The sequence below is a fragment of the Synchytrium microbalum genome (genome assembly GCF_006535985.1).
Source record: "Synchytrium microbalum strain JEL517 chromosome Unknown SmJEL517_scf0002, whole genome shotgun sequence".
In the NCBI taxonomy this organism is placed as follows: Eukaryota; Fungi; Chytridiomycota; class Chytridiomycetes; order Synchytriales; family Synchytriaceae; genus Synchytrium; species Synchytrium microbalum.
The window spans coordinates 206456-226854 of NW_022158351.1; the positions used below are offsets into that span (position 1 = coordinate 206456).

Consider the following 20399-nt stretch of genomic DNA (forward strand, 5'->3'; position numbering starts at 1 on the left):
TAATATAATATTTTAATTGATATCCCAGTGTTTTAAACAAAAACCACGAGGCTTTCGATCTTACTAGCTTTTCAATGAGGTGATCTTTTTCTTGTACATACGAGACAGCTACACTGTCCTTGGCAGCTTTACGCAATTTCGTATGACCCGTGAGAGGGACCTTCCATATACACGACTGTGCATCCAATGCAAGGAGAAACACTGTGGTACGCCTTCCCAAACTGATGTGTTTGATGTCGTGTGGAAATCGCCATATTTCCTATAAGAAGGAGCAAAAGTTAGAAGAGAGATCCCTTGTATATCGTACTATTTTTATGAAATAGATTGCATTCTAGCTCTATATTTTACCTTCAATACGCCATCACGAAAAACGTGAACGAGGTTTGGACGAACTCTGATTACAATCGAATTGGTGGTTGATTCCAAGGCTTGCAATGAATTCTCATGCAAACAAAAGCCAAGCTGAGCGCCGGCAGCCATGCATAAGATTTGAAATTTATGATGTATTTACAATTTTGTGGAATGGGTTTTTTAAATTTAGTGCATTTTACGAACTTATATGATCAGTGTGGCAGAATTGATACTCATTTGCCACCTAACATTCAAGAAGCGTGTAGTACTGCCTTCGGTACTACTATTCATTTGTCGTGGTTGATTGTAAGGCCTCAAAAACCACCTCACCTTCCACCTATTCAGCTCCTCTGAGGCTTCACCAACCAGAGCTTCAAGTGAACTCAATATCACTTTACAATCATCCGTTTCCCATCCTTCATCATGGAATTCAACCCCTTCATCACGAAGGGCATCAATATGCGCCAGGATCTGATCTAGCCTGTGACCAAACCCAGACAAGTCTCTATCACTGTCTCCATAGCATTCCTTCAGTTCCTCGAATACTTCGATAGCATCTAGTCGTACTCTAGCCTCATACTCGTGTAGCAGCATCTCCTGTATCTTCCAATGTTGAGTTCGTAGAGCTGGTCGAGTTTCATGTGGAGAGTCACCACGACGAGAATTGTTTGATGGACTAGATGGAGCATTACTACTATTTGATGATGCGGTTGACGGGGTTGGGGTGGTTGAAGGTGATCGATTATACAGTGCTACCCCGTGATCCATACCTACACTACTAGTTGCAGCCAAAAAGTCATTACATATCTGCTCAATACTATCTAATTCTACAGGTTTGAGATGTTGGGTTTGACATTCCGATTCATGTTCGTGAGCGTGAATATTGACACGTTTTATTTGAGCTAATTCGTCAGCAGTCCATGGGGCCCCTTCATTCCTAGCAATAGCTTGTAGTTCGTGATTATTCCTCGCTGATTTTGGATGGGGTTGGGAATGTTTACACGTCTTTGATGTGTGAGAGGATGTTAGCGTGACATGATTTACGGTTTTTAGAAGGTGCATCAGTCCAGATCCTAAAGCCGTACACTATAGGAACTGACAAGTATAGTACGCTCTTGCCAACTTTTGTATCAGTTGATGGATTGCAAACTCGTTCCTACTGGCTCCGTCACCAAAAAACATCAGAATGGTGACCATGTCAAACCATGACGAAAACGGTTAAATTTTTGTCGCTAGTGAGAGGCCCATTTTGAATAGCAAGGTATTTCCGGCTTGCCTCCATACACGTCGAGACGCGTTGAAGTCTCGAAAATTAATTATTTCTACTTTTTCTACATCTATTCGTCAAAAACCAAAAACCACATTTTACTACATTCAAGCGGCGATCGCTAGTATGATGACGACGTCCCCGCCTAACTTCGGAGCTCTTTGGACTGGTGACGCCCCTCTGAAGATGAAAAGACCTGCAACTTCTGAACCAAAAGCAGAAAGACCAAAAAAGAAGATCAGATCAGAGCCTCCAGCCCCAGAACCTGAAGTTAAAGTAGCTCCTGTAATTGTCGCGCAAGTCAAGAGGCCTGTCACTTTAAAGGACAAACTCAAACAGGTACACCCTTCGTGTTTGTGCAGGTACATCATGTTTTTTTTTGCCCTTGTTTGATCATTTCCCCCCCCCCCCCCCTTGATCTTTATAGGCTCTGGATAAGTCAAAGAGTCGGGCTGTAGCTGCTTCAAAAGTGTCAAACCCTTATTCATCGTCTAAAGCTTCCCAAGTCAACAAGAAGGGAGGAGTCAACACGACTGCAAAACACCCAAAACTACAACCGCAACCAACAACCTCAACACAAACACGGCCAACACCAGCTGCTCCTTCGAATAAGCATGCCAAAAAGTTGGCTGGTGCCGAGTTTCGTTGGATTAACGAGCAATTGTATACCACAACAAGTTATGATGCTGTTGATCTCTTCAAAACCCAACCAAACATGTTTGATGTGGTATGTTCCTTGTAATTTCCGTTTCAAGTTACCTTTCAGAGCTAACTGTACCATCCTTCGCTAGTATCATCAAGGATTTAGATCTCAAGTCACAACGTGGCCACTGAATCCAATCAATGTGATTATAGCATCATGCTCTAAACTACCCAAAACTACCATAATTGCTGATCTAGGCTGTGGAGATGCTCAACTAGCACAAGATCTAAGTCACGATTACAAAGTACATTCATTTGACTTGGTTTCGAAAAACAAGCATGTTGTAGCATGTGATATTGCTCATGTGCCATTGAAGGATGGCTCAGTGGATGTTGTGGTTATATGTTTGGCTCTAATGGGAACGAATTGGGCTGATTTTGTTAAGGAGGCTGTACGAATTCTTCGGAAAGGGTAAGTCTGGTTAATGAACAGCACAAAAAAGCTCCACTCACGAAAAATAATCAAACGCTTACTCCATTTGCTAGTGGGATGCTCAAGATAGCAGAGGTAACATCGAGATTTGTCAATGTGGATGACTTTGTAGAGTATTTGACTGCATCATTGGGGTTGAAGTTGAAATCTCAGGTATGCTGGATAATTAGCCTCTTTTCTCACCAGACCCATAACTCTAAACTTAACGGTGTTCTAGGACGTGTCGAATCCCATGTTTATACTGTTTGACTTTGTGAAAAAGACTGAAGCTAGTGCAGAAGTTGAGGACAAAAGCTCGCTTCTGAAGCCATGTGTATATAAAAGGCGCTGAACGCTTGCAATAGATCTGATGCAGTAAAAACCGTAAAACCAGGTAGAAAGACACGTCATGACGCGTTTAAATTCTGTTCAGACTTTTGATATTGCTCGAATCTGTGCTATTTAAAGCGTACATTGCTCGTTCGACTTCGTGTGTGGGCTTTGGGCGATGATGGCAGGCGGTGACAGTGAGGAAGGACCTCCGGATTCTTCCAATAAGCCTGTAAATAATCCGTATTTGGCTCATTTTAACGTCAATCAACAACACTCAAGACCTCACAAAAGGCTTGGAAACCGTTTTGTATCAACACGGCAACAACAGGCACCAGCTGCACCTGTGAGGAGCACTATTATAAATACACCGCATATAGATACTCCTACTCCTATTATCACGCCGCCAGTTAATACAGAAACACCAGCATCAGCACCAACATCAACGCAGCACCAACTTCCACAACACGCATACGGAAACTACTCCAACTATTACTCTACCCGTCGTAATCCAATCGCACGACTAGATCCCCGTCTAGCACTTCTAAATCCATCATGGTTTGAAGGCAAACGAGTACTAGATATTGGATGTAACTCTGGCGACATAACGATCTCCATTGCAGTCTTGTTTGGCCCTTCCCATATCGAAGGTGTAGATGTGGATTTATCTTTAATAGCTAAAGCACAGACGGCATTACGATGGAGGGCGTCAGTCGTGAAGGCAGATAAAAGTAAAAAGAAGAGGAAACGGGTTGCTGTATGTAATAATACGCTGGATTTAGATTATTATCCGATATCTGCTCCTGCTATGCTTGGAATGATGCCCGTAGATACCGAATATACGCCACAAAGTAAACTAGATGCGAATCCAGAAGCAGAAGAAGTGACTGGTGCTGAAACGTCCAGTCTCTTTCCAGAAAACATACATTTCCGAGCCTCAGACTGGCTAAACGAACTACCAGCCCCCTTAGAATCAAGCCATGACTGTATACTAGCTCTCTCAGTAACCAAATGGATTCATTTGCATCACGGTGATGATGGCTTACTTGCCTTCTTCGAACGTGTACATAAGACCCTAAAGACTGGCGGACGATTCATACTTGAACCACAGCCATTCGATACATATAATCAGCGACTCATGGCGCAACATATGAAGGATCACTATAATAGTATTAAAATCAAACCAGATGACTTTGAGAAAGTCCTGGTACGAGATATTGGATTTACGAGATGTGATGCCTTGGGGGCTGGTATGAATGACAGCAAGCAGTTTCGAAGACCTGTATATGCTCTTGTGAAGTAATGTAAAGTAGTTGTCGATACACAGAATTGAATCGCCCAATTCGTTGCCTTCCCACTTGTTCTTTTTTCGCCTGGAGCTTTGTACAAACTTGGGTTTTCGACATCAGATATTTATTTATACTCCATTACACTGGTTACTTAGTTTGACACGGAGCACCACACAGGTCTTCTAAAAGTGTCGAGTCCAGTTCCCACCAGTGACATCAACTACAAGTTTCTCATCTCTATGTAGTTTCCTGCTAGCTTCAGCTGCCACTGCTAGTATCTGCTCTCCAACGGGTGCTGCTGACGTGCGAGTGGAATCCACGCTGATTCTTTTGGGTGTATCTTGTGATTTTATAGGATCAAATGAGTTCTCTCTCATGTAGAGCCGTGTAGCCCTCAACGATAAACTGTATTGAGCTTGAGCGTCCTTTGTAGCAAGATCCTTTCCACCCTGTGTTTGAAAGTATTCGCCTGTTATAGGATTGTAGTCCACGCTAAAAAAAGATCGCGTTACAGACATACATTTCTGCTGCATTTTTGAATTTCCTCGTCTTGTGCGAACAAGATATTCGAATGCCCTACCTGTTTCGACCCATCGATGTCTTTTCTTGTCGGTACCCCACTCTGTCCGATTTACGAGCAAACTCCTGGCCCATTCTTGACCATCGGTCAGTCTCAATTTGTTGAAGCTGAGACCTTTTGAAAACATGAATCAATAAGAGTCACTGACTAGTCGAGAACTCTTCAAAACAAAACAGCGACTTTTCGACAAAGCTTACCTCTTGTGCTCCACACGTCTATCACGTTGTTCTCGTTCCTGTTCTCGTTGCTGCTTTTCGAGCAGTGATACGTCTGATTTTCGAGCAAACTTTTGCGTTTCTACATGCGAGATTTGTTAGCCCATACGGCGAGAGACTCCAACCAATGCGAACTGCAGGCAGGTAAATACCATCAGAAAATCCTAAATGACTGCCTCCAAATGAGAATAGCTCATTAGACCTATTCCTAAGATTCCCATTCAATCTCGGTATTGTTTTTGCGGACCCAAGCTCGACGGTTCGTTTATTGGGAGGTAGAGGAGGAGGACCAAACATGATTCCCGTATGATCCAATGATATTAAAAATTTTTGATAGAGAGTGGTTCCAAGAACTATTGGTGACAAAGTTGATCGATTTTCAAAGTCTCCGCAAATTCAATCCACTGGATGACCCTGGAGTTAAAAGAAGAGATACAATGTTCCATGTGTATCAGACAATACAATCTTGAGATGAGAGTAATGAATTTCGTGTATCGTTCGGTTTTCAAAATGACGTTTTTCCTGATTTTACATTTGCGCTTTTTTCTGAGGTGACAAGGTGAATGTTTAGTAAGAGACTTAGGATTATAAGGAGGTCATACCATATTCTGCACACAAGTATGGGCGTACGTGTTGAACAAGTAAGGCCCTTTCATACATGGTTGTCTTGTTTGTCTGGAAGCTCACAAGTTTTGCAAAGTTGGCAATACCAGTACCGTCTGGCATTACATTACGCGCCAAGGCTTGGGGGGTACCGCCAGTAGACAACGATGATGCTTGCCGAAGAGCCATCATCGCTAGTCATGGTTGGGTGAGTGTGGTTTTACGTTGATCATTACATCAGATTATTGATCAAATAACCAAACACGATATAATAGCTGGATAACGCTGGATCGTATGATCTCATCGCCCCAATGCTTGCCGAAAAGGCAGGAGCGTACATTGTTTGTCTGGATCTAGCTGGTCATGGACTTTCTGATCATCGCCAACCTCATCTTGAATACTTGCTCTGGGATTATGTAGATGATATGCTTGGAGTCGTCGATTACTTTGGTACGAGGTGCCAAAACGTCTTTTCGTTAGCTGCTGCTAATCGTTGATCTTTCCCGATACTGACAGGCTGGCCAAAGGCAAACATCCTTGGACACAGCATGGGCGGCCACATATCCTTAATATTCGCGGGCACATTCCCAGACAGAGTATCCAAACTCTGCGTCATCGAATCATTCGGCCCGTCGTTCAAATTCCAGGACGACCCCAAGGAACTACGAGACCACATATTGAAACGCAGAGCTCTGGATTCTGGACGTGGTAAACCAATCTATGAGTCTATAGAGAAGGCATGCCTAGCTAGAACGAAAGGGTTGACAAAAGTCTCAATGGATGCGGCTCGTCTCTTGACTGAAAGAGGACTGACGAGAGTAGTTGAAGGCAATCAGGATGTAGGGATACCAGGGCGAGGATTAATATCTGAAGAAGGAGATGATGAGATTGAAACTAATGGTGGTGCTTCCGTAGACGCATCAGGCGTTACGTCAGTGAAATATACATGGTACGACATAGTCCTTTTTTTTCAAACTGGTGATTTACCTAAAAAAAATTCATCTCGAAACATAGGTCTACCGACAAACGTCTGACTTTACGTCCCTTCTTACGATGGGCAGATAATGCAGTGGAAAACTTCTTAAGGGCAATCACTGCTCCAACTCAATTGATATTTGGCCTACAAACCGCTATTTGGAATCTAGATGATGATTTCTGTAAAACGAGATTTACTTGGTTTGGGAATCTGAGAAAGGATTTGTTGCCTGGTACACATCACTTGCATCTAGAAGCTGAGACTGCTGAAGCTGTTGGTGATTCGATTCTGGAGTTTTTGGAATTGGGAGATGATGCTAATCGGCCTTTAAAGAAGGCCAAGGGGGAAGAAAACTGAAACCACCATAGTAGTATTTCGCATGGAAAATAGACCTACATTCATCCACAATGACAACTTGTTCATTTTAATGTCCCTGCTCATGTATTTCACGATTATGAGAGCTATATCAGATAATTATTGTACCAAACAATTCTAATGACCCAGTTTTATGAATAGAGAAGGTCAACACAATAGTTCTTGTGAGTTATCAAACTCTTCATCAGCGTCAAGCCACAGGTCATCGTCTGAAGAGACATCACCCGCCGCTGGCTGTTTGCTGATCGTAAAAGCTTCCTTGGTGAGCAAGGGGCCAGCGAAATCCAGAAGAGTGACTTGAGACCTTCTATCCTTGGTCGTAACAACAACAATATGTTCAAATTGAGCTTGAATTGTGACGATAGGTCCACCATTCAATTTCACGGAGTGACTTGGAACTACTGTCGTTGCGTTCGACAACGTGTTTAAAGACCAGACTAAAAAGCAGAAACTCATGAGATTGGATTCTCGAGGCAAGTACGGTTAATTACAGCTTTACTTCTCAACACTTCGTCATAACCACCACTGACCAGCCATGAACCTACAGTGGATATTGTTTTTATCCACTGTTGATGACCTTGGAAGGTTCGCAAGCAGTCCGTCGAGTTGATGTCCCACTCTAATTAAAATATCGTCAAAACCGACTGGGTTTTCACCAGATCGCGATTTCACAGTACCTCTAATAGTCGAGTCCATGGATCCAGACAGTACAGATGTGGATGATGAGAGGGCTAGACTTGTAATGGCGTCGGAATGACCCCTACACTGTCGAATGCACGTTCCTGACGAGATTTTCCAAATCTAAAAGAGCATGAATTAATCCAGATACTATAACCTAATGAGTTCATTCGTACTTTGACGATTCCACTAGTTCCTCCAGTACACACGAGCCCAGAAGCTAATGAAGTTATAGAATATAGGTCTTCATCGGCAAAAGGCATGCTTTTCACTAATTCCAACGCATAAGCTTCTTGCATGGAGTCATCATTTTTAGGATTTTGAAATTTCATATTATAAGACCATCGAAACCTCCTAAATCTACGACGTTTCGCTGGCACTTGTTCCGAGTTCGATGGCGATCCTGACAATGGCGATACAGGAGAGACTTGTGATGATGATGGGTTTCCTAGTCTTTCAATGACGTGTTTCAGCCATTTTTTGCGTCCACTTATTGGTTGCTTCTCGATATCTTGTCTGCTGGATTCAACACTTCGTTTGTGAGCGAGTTTCCAGACGTGAATCATACCATCAAACCCGCAACTCAATATCATTTTAGCGTTCACGGTTAAGGATGATATGCCACTTTTATGAGCTTGTGGATATTGGCAGAGGATTTGTCCGTTGAATAGATTGTGGAGGTAAAGGGTTCCAGGATGTGTACCAACGACGAGTCTAGTTCCGAGCATTGCCATTGATAGCACGACACCATCATTCTCAGCAAATTGTATAAGATCTTGTGTAGGTGGCAGTTGTAATAGAGACAATTGCTTGGCGTTGTGCGAGTTTACGACAGCAAAGTCACTGCCAGCCATCATCCTTTTTGAAAGTTCGAGATCAGTGACGATAGACGTGAAATGGTGTAAAATCAATTAGTTTGACTGGGTACCTTGTAATGAAATCATCGCCATTCAAGCACTCAACCCTTTCGAATTCTCCACGCTTCCACACTTGATCTAGTTGAATCACGACTCTCCAAACGTCCATCCATGATCTTCCATCTTGCAGCATACGTTCAACCAATTCTGGACTCTTGTTCAAAGTGCCGTGAACGACATTAAAGTACTTCCACAACGTACTTGATGTACATTCACGATTGAAGGCGGGCGATACACTCCTTAGCCTCAAGACCTCGTTTGGCTGTAGAAATGATAATATACGACTGGCAAAGAGGTCTAGTGGAGGTAAGAATGGCCCATCGTCATGAAGAATGGATTCGCTACTGTCTTGAGTGGTTAAACTACACATGATAAAGCTAGATCTGACAGTGGATTCAGTTATCGTATACGTGATGTGCTTGTGGCTGCTTTTACGTGCTTGATCCTTGCTTATTGCCTGTTAGAATGTCGAAATTAATGTTTTGCGTGATTGGAACGCGAAATGTGAATAAGCGTGAACCGTATTTGAACAGAACACCGCGTCGACGCGTAGGTTAGCAGCTTGACCTGTACGTCAGATTTTCAATTTCTGCTACTCTGCTACTTCCGGCAGTTATTGCCCAGGATCTTTGGGTGCGCAGATACAATGAATATGAAAAGTACACAATAATGATCAATTCGTGAATTTCAGCTAATAAAGTCCAATTCGCATTAGAAAAACATGGGTGTAAAAGTTAATACCCCGAAAGTGAATGGATTTGGTGTTTTTCCTTTCTCTATCTTTGAGGCATCCCGTTTGATCTGGAGCGGGATACATTGAGCTGCTTCAGAAGTTATGTATCACCACTCAAATATATCAGGCATTCAGAGGATCCTCTCCTGGTGACGGTTGTAATTTTCGTGCTCAGGTCCTATCTGCGTCCTAACTGAACGGTTTGAAAATTGTGAAAACACAAAACACTAGGTGATAGTAAAGCAGCCGATCTGCATCATTTTGTATCAAGGTCACTATCGTTGTGTGTAAAACCTTTTTTGGCTCATGAACCACATCTTGGTTTCATTTCTCGTTGATTAACAGTTTCAAAAGTGAAGACATGTGAGAAACTTTCTACGATGAAATTCTTTACAAATCTCCATAAAGTTCCATAGACAGCCCAGAACATGTGGTCCATTATGGCACTTGACAAGTTTTCGTTCCTCTCAGAAACCAAGTCACCATCTCCTGTACTCACATCGAAAAAATCATAACACCGTGTCAAATAACGTTCTTCGTCTCGTGTCGTGTATATCAACAACCAAAATCAGCTTTTGCTTCTGACAGGTTGAGTCACACACCCTCCTTCACGAAAAGCCTTCAAACTTCCTTCACATACAAAAATTCAACACAACTCTTCCAACTTGCGAAATAACAAGTGACAACTTTGACAAAGATAACAAAGCACTTCCAACGACAACAAATCACATCCAAATGGTAAGTATGCTAGAGCGTACGATGTTGTATACCACTGACAGCCATAACCAACATTACGACATCTTGTTAGGCATTCTTCATGAGAGACATGTTTGAAGACCCATTCTTCTCCAGGTATGACCACATCAACACATTGCAAGTGCTCCGCACCTCCATCTTCTGCTACATGCTTCAAAACTGAACAAGCACTCACTTCAACATGCACTCTCACTTGACATCCTGCATCCTTCATAAACTAGGACCCCAATTGACTACTGGTTTGGATACCCAGCTGATGTCCAAACACGTCCACGCATTGAAGGAGCTCGTGAAGGAGAAGGTGCTACTGGTGAAGGAGCCTTGACTCAACAACAATCAGGCTGGATGACTCCCATGCGAGGATTCCGAGCTCCAAGGATTGATGTCGAAGAAACTGACAAAGTATGAAAATATTGAAGATGTCTCGTATGTTGACGCAATATTCAAGTGACAACGTTCTATGAGTGCACGATCAAACGTCTGACTCATGACACAAATTCATCTGACAAATCACATCCATTCATCTGATAGAACTGGATTCTCCGAGCCGATGTCCCAGGAATCAAGAAGGAGGAAATCAAAGTCAGCATGAAAGGCGATGTCTTGACTATCGAAGGGGAAAGGTGAATACCTTTTTGCTGCCCCGTAGTGGACGTCAACTTTCAGTTCATTTACTAACATTGTGATTGCTCCAAATAGGCACGATGACCGTGAAGAAAAATCAAGCACTCGTCATGTCGTCGAACGCTCATTTGGCAAATTCCGTCGATGTAAGTTTAAGTTGACGTCAATATGTTTGAGATTGCTTCTCACATAATCATTTGTAGGCATCTCTCTCCCATCTGACGTCAACACTGACTCTGTCAAGGCTGACGTTCAAAATGGCAAGTTGCAATGACCAACTTGTGCACCAACACCGCCAAGGAAAGCTAACTTGGACTCATTGGCATAACAGGTGTCCTCAAGATTGAGTTTGGCAAGAAGCCAAAGGCTCAACCAAAGACAATCACTCTCGCTTAGGTATTCTGCCTTCAGGTCCACTCTCCCTGGTATACTTCTTGTGCTCATTGATACTTTTGGTATTCCTTCAATAAAAGCTTGAGCTAGTAAAGCAGATATGACTGTTTTGAGCGTTTTATCACGGGCTCTTTGTTTAAAATTCACATATCGTTCGAATGTGTTCGATTTTGGCTGAAACAGCCAAAGCTCCAGCAGTGGGTCCATAGTGCAGAGATGAAACGATTCCGAAATTTCAAAATCATTGAGTCTCACGGGCAACAGCCCATAGGAATACGTGCCTTTACCGTGTTTTTCAGCATCTGAGCTTCCTACAATTCCAAAAACAAAAAACCATATCACATCAACCCTCGGATAGAAGGATGCCACGAAGCAGGTCACCCAGTAGTCGATCCAGGTCATATAGCCGTAGCACGCGCTCCTCATATTCATCACGCTCTCGGTCTTCTTCGTATGATTCTCGAAGATCCTACTCTTCAAGGTCATCACGAAGTCGAAGCCGCACTCCAGACTCTCGTAGATCTCGCTCACGTTCTCCAGCCCGCTACAGAGGCCGTCGCTCTCCTCCTCCTGCTCGTAGCAACAACGCCAGACGCTCTCCACCACCTCCATCAACTACCAAACTCCACATTCAAGGACTAAACCAAAATATAAACAAGGACCATCTAAAGGAGATATTCGCTGGATATGGAGAAGTCAAGGTTGTAGATATACCACTCAGCACCTTTGTAAAGCAAATGGGAAGCATGCATCGAGGATACGGAGTCGTGGAATACACGGAACGAGCATTCGCTGAAAAGGCTATTGAATACATGAATGAGGGAATGATTGATGGAAATCAGATACGGGTAACTTACTATAGAGAAGGATTGGAATCACGTCGCAACAATAATTATAATGGTGGCTATCGTGGTGGTGGTGGAAGATATGACAACAACAATAGAGACTCATGGGGAAAAGGACGTCCTTCTGATCGACCCAGTTATGGTGGTGGCCCATCACGATTTGGAGATCGACGAGACAATGATCGACGAGATAATGATCGACGAGACAATGATCGACGAGACAACGATAGAGGTCCGAGGGTTGGTAACAGAAGGTCTCGAAGTCCACCACCCCGACGAAACTCGCCACCACCATATCGAGGTCGTAAATAGAAAATAGGGAATTCGCCTCTAGATAATGTTGAAATATGACCCGCTCTAGGATATAGGAAGAAACTCAAACTTTGTTCATAGAAAAAAAAGGAAAGCTGTCTGAAAGGAAATAAAGCTCAAGCTCACATTTCTCAAAATTACTACTGTATTTGCGAAAAGCGTTTTTACATTGACATAAACTACATTCTAGCGAGGTCTTTATCACTTATTTACGAGAGGGTTTGTCATCACCCTTCTTTTCTTTTGAGGAAGATGGCCGCGATGCCTGAATCTTCTCTCTCAATCTCTTTGCTGCGTCGTCCCGATCCTTGGCAACAGCAGCTTTTGATGTACTTCCGATGGTTGCATCAGGTCTCTTGGCCATATTTATCATTCTATTCGTCTCTGCTCGATATGAAGTCTTTTCTTTTTCACGTTTATGTTCTGCACATTTCGGAGAATGAGATTCTGGCATTCTAACGATGGAATGCCAGAATTATTAGAGCTATGAACAAAAGAGCAAAAAATACATATGGTCCGTCAACATACCGATGAGCAGCACAATATTTCCTCGTACAAAATTCACAAGCCGGAAAGACGATAGACACCTTCTCTCTACAGTTTGCCATGCTACATTGATTCGATGGAGCTGGTGCAACAGCAGGACTATGAATTCAAAGCACCTGGTTAGCTCTCTGACACCAACGTGATGACAAACTCTACACGCACCTCTCGATCTTTTCGACTTGTTTTTCAACTTGAGCCTCTTCATCATCTTGATCCGCACCATCTTTCTTCTTTTTCTTTTTCTTGTTCTTCTTTTTCAATACTTCGCTAGGATCTGTCAACGTACTAACTGAAGTCTCGACGTCCTCGACTGGGTCATCCTCGATACCATCTAACAGCACGGTATCTTCCAAAACATCTAATACTTCATACACGTTTGCTGGTGGAAGAGGTGCCTGTACAGGCTCGACTGTGTCGGTTTCTACTTCAGCTTTTCTTATTGAGACTGGTTGCTCTATACGTTCAAGCTCGGTAGAAAAGACAATGTCTTCTCGGCCTTGCACAATAGCATCTACTATTTGCTTGTTCAAATAATAATCTTCACATCCTACTATCTCAATATCGAAAAACTTGTTTTTATGACGGTTTACGATTTTCATCTCGAATTTGAAGCCTCTTCCAACATGAGCCCCTACTAATGCTCCTATTTCACGACGTGTCATGGTGGGTGGTATGGAATAAAAGGTGAGAGAGTATCGGGATGGTGACGGTCTATGTTTGTCCTTTTCGATTGGCTTTAGTTTGGGTTTGGCCAATAGAGTAGCGACATAAGATGCTCGAAGTGCAGTTACACAAGGCGCGTACGCAGCAGCTTTACAATCGAATTTGATGATGGGTTCTCCAAAAGGTGATTTGCCTGTCACGACACCATGTTCAGCACTTATCTGATTACACGACATTACGGCTTCCTTCAAATTCCCACAAACACAAGAGACTTTGATGCGACTTTTACATTCTTGACCTGGATGACACGCTCCTTCATGTCCACACGGAAGCAAACAAGTGCACCCACGACTACAAGTACTCAAAATTCGACCACATTTCGAGCGACAAGTGTTTGGACAATCACCAGCATGGCATTTTTCTATACATGGATGGCCACATCCTATACGTATCTGTCCACAAGACCTGGCACATGAATATGATTCGGTTGATACATAGCATGGGACATCTTTGATTATGTGAGATTTGAAGCAGGGTACGGGTATCATGGTTTTACATGGTGGACAAGGTCCACGATGACATGTATGGTCGTTCGATGGATGGCCACATGGTCGTGGTGGTAACGAGCACGGAAGAGAGCACGGAACATCTAGATTTGTTCCACATGGTATTGGTGGGAATAATACGGACGTACCGCACTGACATGTCACTTCATCGAACGTAGCGATGAGACATGGAGCACATCGCCCTCTATGGCAAAGATTCTGAAAGTTGAGTAACCAAACAAAAATCAGAGCTCGTATCTTAAATAGGCATTCGCCGAAAAGGCACCAGATCCATACCATGCAGAGATGATTCCCGCACGGGAGTGGTTTGTTGCAGATAAAAGGACAAGCATGCTCTCCTTCCGTAGGCTTGAATGGACAACATCTAACACTGCATTGATGCCTTCCACAACTGAATATTCTTCCACATGGAGAATTACAAGTTGGAGTGAATGACGTGACTACATTGAAGAAGATGTATGATCATTGAGTTGGAGTAAGATTGCTTTTCTGATTTTATTTGGAATACCTGGTATTCCGACTTTCCCCACTGCAGCTAACAACGAGAGAATCTCTGCACAAGGATAATCGTTTACATTTGACTTGCATCCACATGTAAGAGATACCTACCTCATCTAGAGGTTAGCACAGACTCGAAAAAGGAGAAGCCTTAGTGGCCACTTGCCTTTTGATCACAGGGCGAGCAAGGGCCACTGTGACACCTGCTAGCACAAGTATGCACTCCGCACTCCAGCTTCTTTCCACAATTTTTACTGCAACAGGGTATCGGATCGGTGCATTTCTTCCTAAACACACCAATCTCTCTCAACGAAGTTTTGCCACAATTGCAATAGATGACAACCGCTGGGTTGTTTTGACAAGGTGCACACGGTGGGAGATGACAAGTCTTCATACAAGTATGAACACCACAAGTCAATCGCTTCGAGCATGGCTCTTGACAATTAAACATTTCTCGGATCTGGCCATTATGTTCTACTACAGACTTTCCAGTAGCACATATCCTCAGCTCTAAATGAGCTCCACAGAAACAGCTTTGGGTTGTCTGGGCCTCACAAGGCTGACACTTGTCGGAATGGCACGTTTGTGTGCAGAGATGTTTGTTACAGTTTAAGACTTTGCCACAAGGAGTCCCACAAGATGTTCCTGCATCAAATTCACCACAACGTATACGATACGTTGTTTTTCCACAGAAACAGAAGCGAGCGTCTGAAACTCTTGGGCATTTGTCACAAGGACCTGTAATTAGAGGGAGAATACGTTACATTGGAGCAAAAGCTGGGTTCAACAGTCTCAATGCGACAGGTATAATTTCAGAGACGCTTGCAAATGGTTTACCTGGATGACATGGAGCTGAACAGGGATGTTGACATGGATTATTAGTGCTCGAAGGGCGTGCCTTTCCACATGGTTGGCCGCATGAGTGAGGTAACTGGTCTGCATCACTTGGAAGTGTTTCTGGACGTTCGACTTTGCCTATAAGTGTAATAAATGTATTCAAAATACTGCAACCAGCAATCACGAAAATCCAGCGTAACTTCCAGCATAACTTACCGCAGAAGCAATAGCTTTTCTCATAATCGTTTGAAGTCGAAGGACTTTGGCAATGAGGACATCTCATTCCTTCACCTGTACCAGCCCATTGTTGAATACATTTCAGATGAAAGATTCGGTAGCAAGTCCTAAATTTAGTTTGGAATCAAATCCGGGGCTGCAATCGAGATGTAGGAGATGGACCACCTACTCATAACCTACCTGCATGACCAAACAGATGATTTCTTTGCGATATTGGCCAAGCAAACTGAGCATTCGATCTAAATAAGAAGAAATAGGTGCGATCAGTAAAGAAACACACGGGGCTGGAAGGTCGTGAATTGCGACAACCCAACAGATTTGATGTCGCGAGAAACCAAAGTTGCTTACAGTGCAGTCGCGGAGGAGCTTCAATTTGAGCTGTGTAAGCTCATGTTTCGGGAAGGAATCCATCTAAGGATCAAACTATGGTCGATTTGGTCACTGCCCAACATAAAACCATTTAAATCTCAAGTAGTGAAGAAGCAGTGAAAGGGTAAGTCTCGGCATTGATTGCGTACATTAAGAGCCGTGAATTACGCAACCTTACCTATGGTCGAATTGGACGTTGAGCCTTCACTCAGGCACCTTTTGACCAAAAGATAACTCGACTTTCAATTTTGTGAAGTTACAGAACTATCCAAGCGGTAGTCTTGGAAAGATGCAGAGCATTTGGCACTAACATCATTCTGCTCTTAAATACTAGGCCTTACACCTTAAACAAACAACCAACAAGTTTTCAACCGCATTGAACGTTTGAATCTCAACCTCGCACAACATGCCAATTATATATGGACTAGTAGCCAGAGGGTCAGTTCTATTGGCCGAGCATTGTGCGAGCACCGGCAATTACCAGACAGTTGTGACACATATACTTGAAAAGATACCGGACGACGGCCAAAATAGCAAGATGACCTATGTCTATGATCGCTATCTGTTTCATGTAGGAAATCAGTGTCTAAATGGAGTTCAGATGCCTAACTCGTTGTTGACCTCCTTGACGTTCATAGTACATAAAGCGAGACGGTCTCGTATACATGTGCTTGGCTGACGATGTATTTGGTACGTATTAGGCGTCTTTCTGAGCCCTGAAAGCTGTATCAGACCCATTCGATAACTCAACTTTATACAAATACAGGTCGTCGAATTCCATTTGCCTTCCTGGACGACATTGCTCAAAAGTTCGAGGCAGCCTATACTCATGAACGTGCACTTTCTTCGATTGCTTATGGTCTGAACGAATTCTCAAAGGTCATTGCTCAACAAATGGTGAGCAATGTTGTCCCCATGTTTCGAACTTGGAAGCTGACTCCTTTCTTTTCATGCAGGAATACTACTCAAATCCTAGCTCAGATTCCATTCGTCACGTGCAAGGAGAAATCGAAGTCGTCAAGGATGTTATGGTGTCAAACATTGGTACGTGATCTAGCTCTCCGCATCATTCATAACCACCAATCATTCGACCTTTGAATCTCAAACCTCTGTTTTGGCTGATTAGAAAAAGTTCTTGAACGTGGAGAGCGCATCGACATACTTGTCGACAAAACAGATTCGTTGAATCATGCGTCGTTTGCCTTCAAAAAGCGTAGTACGGCCTTGCGACGTCAGATGTGAGTTAGTTGGAAAGCTGATTGGATTAGTACTTGTAGTACTACGTCTAAGATTAGAAATGCTATGGTATTGTCGTTAAATTTATCATTATTAGGTGGTGGAAAAACACTCGCATCATGGTGATTCTTGGGATAGTGCTTGTTTTTATGATCTACATGATTATTGGCATGGCTTGTGGATTACCAGCATTCTCGTCGTGCACTCATAAAGTGAGTTATCTTGATGCACAACCATCGTTACGTGATATGCACTGAGCTCTGACACAATAACTGAAAGTAGGATTAAATTTCTGAATCGTCCCCGCAAGCATTTGTAGTATAGTTAGATTTTTTATTGATTAAGAACAGAGAAATTCGAGAAATTAGCTGCCAGAAATCGCGGCGTTGGTTTTGAATGTGTTTCAGGTGGTGGTTCGGAGCAAACATATATTACACACGAGTACGAGAAGAGAAACAATGCTTACAAGGTCAGGCCGATCGCCAGACCGTCCAGCTCTTCATTTCTCATCACCCTTCCGCAGTAAGTATTCGTTCGCAGTCAACTTTCCAAACACCCAAAATAATTGTGGACGGGTTTTAACGACTTTGTCAGTAGATGGTCAGGATTATGACGATGTCGACGAATATGATGGAGAAGATGGTGACGAAACAGCCGGTAAGAGCATCTAGATCTGCTCTGGAACTACGCAGAACTAATGAAATCGGGGTTGACATTAATCACACAATTTAAACAGATGCACCTCTTCAAGTAAATACCGACGATGGTAAGAGTGGCCTCGCTTACTAGTACAAGGCTAGACAATTAAAACACCTATATCTTCATCATTCTCAAATGGGCTCCTAGCTTCAGACTATTATCCGTCTGACGCTGAAGACGAAAATCCAAACGGTCCCAAGAAACGTTTGACTCGGGGCAATCTCGATATATTCTCATCAAGAGCAGCCCCAACAGTACTAGAAATGCAAAACAGATTTGGAAATCAGGTCGCATACGCATTTGCAAACATGAGACGTTACAATACTACGGAGCGACGCTGGGTTGACAAGGGGCCAATTATTATTTTCATTATATTGGCATTTCCTGCTCGTATTACAGCCAACTATTTGTACGGCACCAAGTCTTTGGCTCTGAATTTACGAGGTGAGTGTTTTGTTTAAAGGTGTACAACTGAATTGGCACTGAACGTCTTCACTTTCACTAGTATTTCCATTCTTGGACTATATTCTACGTGTGAATAGGCTTCGCGTGTGGTTTTGTATGTGACCCTGCCCCCAAGTGTAATTCAAGTCAGCTATTGACTCTTTTTTTTCCTTCCAGCAACATTTGGGGCAAACTCGGTCAACACCGCCACTGTAGAAGAATTTCGAACAAAGGTCTCTGAATACTACAGTACAGAGGTTGGAGATAATCGACAAATCACCATCGTAAAGACAGACATTGTACCCACTCAAGAGGATAGAGGTGCTCCAGTCTGTTTCAAATTTGTGGATCGAAAATGTGAGTGTCGTTTCCTTATATGAAGTCTCTCCTCAAAATTTCGCTGATTTGCTCTTTTGGTAGCGTTGGAGTTCTTTGTCAATGCACTCATTACGGTGTGCAATATAGAACGACAGCACTTGGAGCAACAACGAGTACAATCATTCCTTGATCCACGACGTGTGATGTCTTGCCACTCGAAACAAGAATCAACGTCGCAACGGGTAGAGATGAATTGCCCGTATCGAAGTCACCCTGACTTTGTGGGGAAGGTGAGTTACCTGGCAACCTGCAATGAAATGCACAGATTGGTTTTTAATGGTCTCTTTTCATGGTAGCTGGTTAGCAACGGATGGATGTACTTTCCCGTTGAAGATGACATCCGAGGCAGTTTCTATACCAATACTGGCACAATGTGCCAATTCTGTAAGGTGTTTTGTTCTGACTGGACTGAACGAAGCGATGTTGCTCAAAAGCATAGGGAGCTGTGTCTGGCGGAGGGCAAACTGTGTCCATTTGGTGTCCCAGAGCATGACTATTGGCACAATGGTACGCCAAGTGCTATCGAACGACCTGGGAGAGCCTTCAGCTACCAGTAAAAGCACAAACATCGGGGTAATAGTAAACCAAATGATCATATTGTACGTTTAAATTAGCTTCAACATTATAAATAGGAGGGGTATCCAAAAAAGGGTTGACCAAAACACTATCGGCGTGTTGGAGCTTCGCTCTGCAGCACATTCTGCACTGTCCAGTTGTCCTCATAACGATCCACCATACGTTCTATAGCTGCAAGCGGAACACCATGTTGATTTCTGTTTGCCATCTCTTCCACGTTTCTTGTCTTCCACCATTCTGTCTGAGGCTCGAGAGACAGGACCTCATGTCCGAATTCTAGAGCATCCAAAACGTAGGGCTTCGCTTCCCATAGCTGTGTATTCGTGTTATCGATAATGATGAGAGATGGAGTCCCTGACGAGATCAGTGCTTCTCGACAACGGTTCTAATGCAATGTATAGAAAGAAGGCATGGTTAGCGTAGTAGTGAAGGTTAAGCAGACATAGTGACTGACCTGATTCCATTGATGAGCTTCTCCGAGAAGCTTTGGCCGAAAGTCATATACTCCATCTCGATCAAAAAAGTAATCGTCGGACGACAATAGCTTTGCGTATGGGTATTCTGCAGCCAGTTGATTCGCAAAATACGATTTTCCACTTCCAGGTACTCCTACAGAGTTGAAAGTTTGATTTTAGCACAGATGTCTAACATTCAGATGATCCAAGCTCTTTGATGCTCTGGCAAGACGTTCAAGCTGTAAATACCTCTCAGAACGAGCAGTAGCTTGGATGGCAATGGATTCGGAAGTCCGGCAAGTCGTAACAGCGAGGACATTCGAAGTGAAGTCGAGAATGCAAACACAAAAAAAGGCGTTCGAAGAATCACTAGGGTTAAGCTGCCCTTAGTGAACAGGCCAACCTTGTACTAGAAGTCCAAGCCCATCTACACTTACGTTGTCTTTGCAAGAGTCCCTGCGGTTGATGTTCTCTTGGGAAAGCTGGATTGTAAGGCGAGCTTGAAAAAAGTCACGAATTTGGAGGTGACGACGCTTC

The 20399-nt window shown here is 43.2% G+C and overlaps 10 protein-coding genes across 10 annotated transcripts; 6 read left to right on the top strand and 4 right to left on the bottom strand.

The window, feature by feature from the left end:
- Nucleotides 1-1747: 1747 nt before the first annotated feature.
- On the top strand, nt 1748-3084 carry SmJEL517_g00473 (uncharacterized protein; the record flags this gene model as incomplete). The annotated part of the gene is made up of 5 exons (XM_031166402.1): nt 1748-1957; nt 2046-2345; nt 2410-2732; nt 2807-2906; nt 2971-3084. The coding sequence occupies 5 exons, from the start codon at nt 1748-1750 to the stop codon at nt 3082-3084; spliced, it is 1047 nt and encodes a 348-aa protein (XP_031027497.1).
- Nucleotides 3085-3243: 159 nt separating this feature from the next.
- Nucleotides 3244-4365, top strand: SmJEL517_g00474 (uncharacterized protein; the record flags this gene model as incomplete). Its single annotated transcript, XM_031166403.1, has 1 exon — nt 3244-4365. One exon carries the CDS (start codon nt 3244-3246, stop codon nt 4363-4365), a length of 1122 nt encoding a protein of 373 aa, XP_031027494.1.
- Nucleotides 4366-5766: 1401 nt separating this feature from the next.
- SmJEL517_g00475 (uncharacterized protein) lies at nt 5767-7082 on the top strand (the record flags this gene model as incomplete). Its single annotated transcript, XM_031166404.1, has 5 exons — nt 5767-5787; nt 5847-5957; nt 6025-6199; nt 6266-6698; nt 6764-7082. 5 exons carry the CDS (start codon nt 5767-5769, stop codon nt 7080-7082), a joined length of 1059 nt encoding a protein of 352 aa, XP_031027495.1.
- Nucleotides 7083-7247: 165 nt separating this feature from the next.
- SmJEL517_g00476 (uncharacterized protein) lies at nt 7248-9065 on the bottom strand (the record flags this gene model as incomplete). Its single annotated transcript, XM_031166405.1, has 5 exons — nt 7248-7537; nt 7600-7719; nt 7778-7901; nt 7955-8636; nt 8707-9065. 5 exons carry the CDS (start codon nt 9063-9065, stop codon nt 7248-7250), a joined length of 1575 nt encoding a protein of 524 aa, XP_031027492.1.
- A 1189-nt stretch (nt 9066-10254) lies between these two features.
- On the top strand, nt 10255-11082 carry SmJEL517_g00477 (uncharacterized protein; the record flags this gene model as incomplete). Its single annotated transcript, XM_031166406.1, has 5 exons — nt 10255-10280; nt 10406-10586; nt 10716-10807; nt 10884-10954; nt 11012-11082. 5 exons carry the CDS (start codon nt 10255-10257, stop codon nt 11080-11082), a joined length of 441 nt encoding a protein of 146 aa, XP_031027493.1.
- Nucleotides 11083-12563: 1481 nt separating this feature from the next.
- SmJEL517_g00478 (uncharacterized protein) lies at nt 12564-13803 on the bottom strand (the record flags this gene model as incomplete). Its single annotated transcript, XM_031166407.1, has 3 exons — nt 12564-12813; nt 12887-13003; nt 13067-13803. The coding sequence occupies 3 exons, from the start codon at nt 13801-13803 to the stop codon at nt 12564-12566; spliced, it is 1104 nt and encodes a 367-aa protein (XP_031027490.1).
- A 1437-nt stretch (nt 13804-15240) lies between these two features.
- On the bottom strand, nt 15241-15708 carry SmJEL517_g00479 (uncharacterized protein; the record flags this gene model as incomplete). Its single annotated transcript, XM_031166408.1, has 3 exons — nt 15241-15369; nt 15469-15606; nt 15685-15708. The coding sequence occupies 3 exons, from the start codon at nt 15706-15708 to the stop codon at nt 15241-15243; spliced, it is 291 nt and encodes a 96-aa protein (XP_031027491.1).
- A 772-nt stretch (nt 15709-16480) lies between these two features.
- On the top strand, nt 16481-17316 carry SmJEL517_g00480 (uncharacterized protein; the record flags this gene model as incomplete). The annotated part of the gene is made up of 5 exons (XM_031166409.1): nt 16481-16645; nt 16713-16764; nt 16841-16971; nt 17031-17118; nt 17201-17316. 5 exons carry the CDS (start codon nt 16481-16483, stop codon nt 17314-17316), a joined length of 552 nt encoding a protein of 183 aa, XP_031027641.1.
- Nucleotides 17317-17768: 452 nt separating this feature from the next.
- Nucleotides 17769-19388, top strand: SmJEL517_g00481 (uncharacterized protein; the record flags this gene model as incomplete). Its single annotated transcript, XM_031166410.1, has 8 exons — nt 17769-17832; nt 17908-17967; nt 18047-18076; nt 18157-18453; nt 18515-18568; nt 18631-18810; nt 18874-19061; nt 19128-19388. The coding sequence occupies 8 exons, from the start codon at nt 17769-17771 to the stop codon at nt 19386-19388; spliced, it is 1134 nt and encodes a 377-aa protein (XP_031027640.1).
- A 107-nt stretch (nt 19389-19495) lies between these two features.
- Nucleotides 19496-20181, bottom strand: SmJEL517_g00482 (uncharacterized protein; the record flags this gene model as incomplete). The annotated part of the gene is made up of 3 exons (XM_031166411.1): nt 19496-19792; nt 19862-20016; nt 20112-20181. 3 exons carry the CDS (start codon nt 20179-20181, stop codon nt 19496-19498), a joined length of 522 nt encoding a protein of 173 aa, XP_031027639.1.
- Nucleotides 20182-20399: the final 218 nt, after the last annotated feature.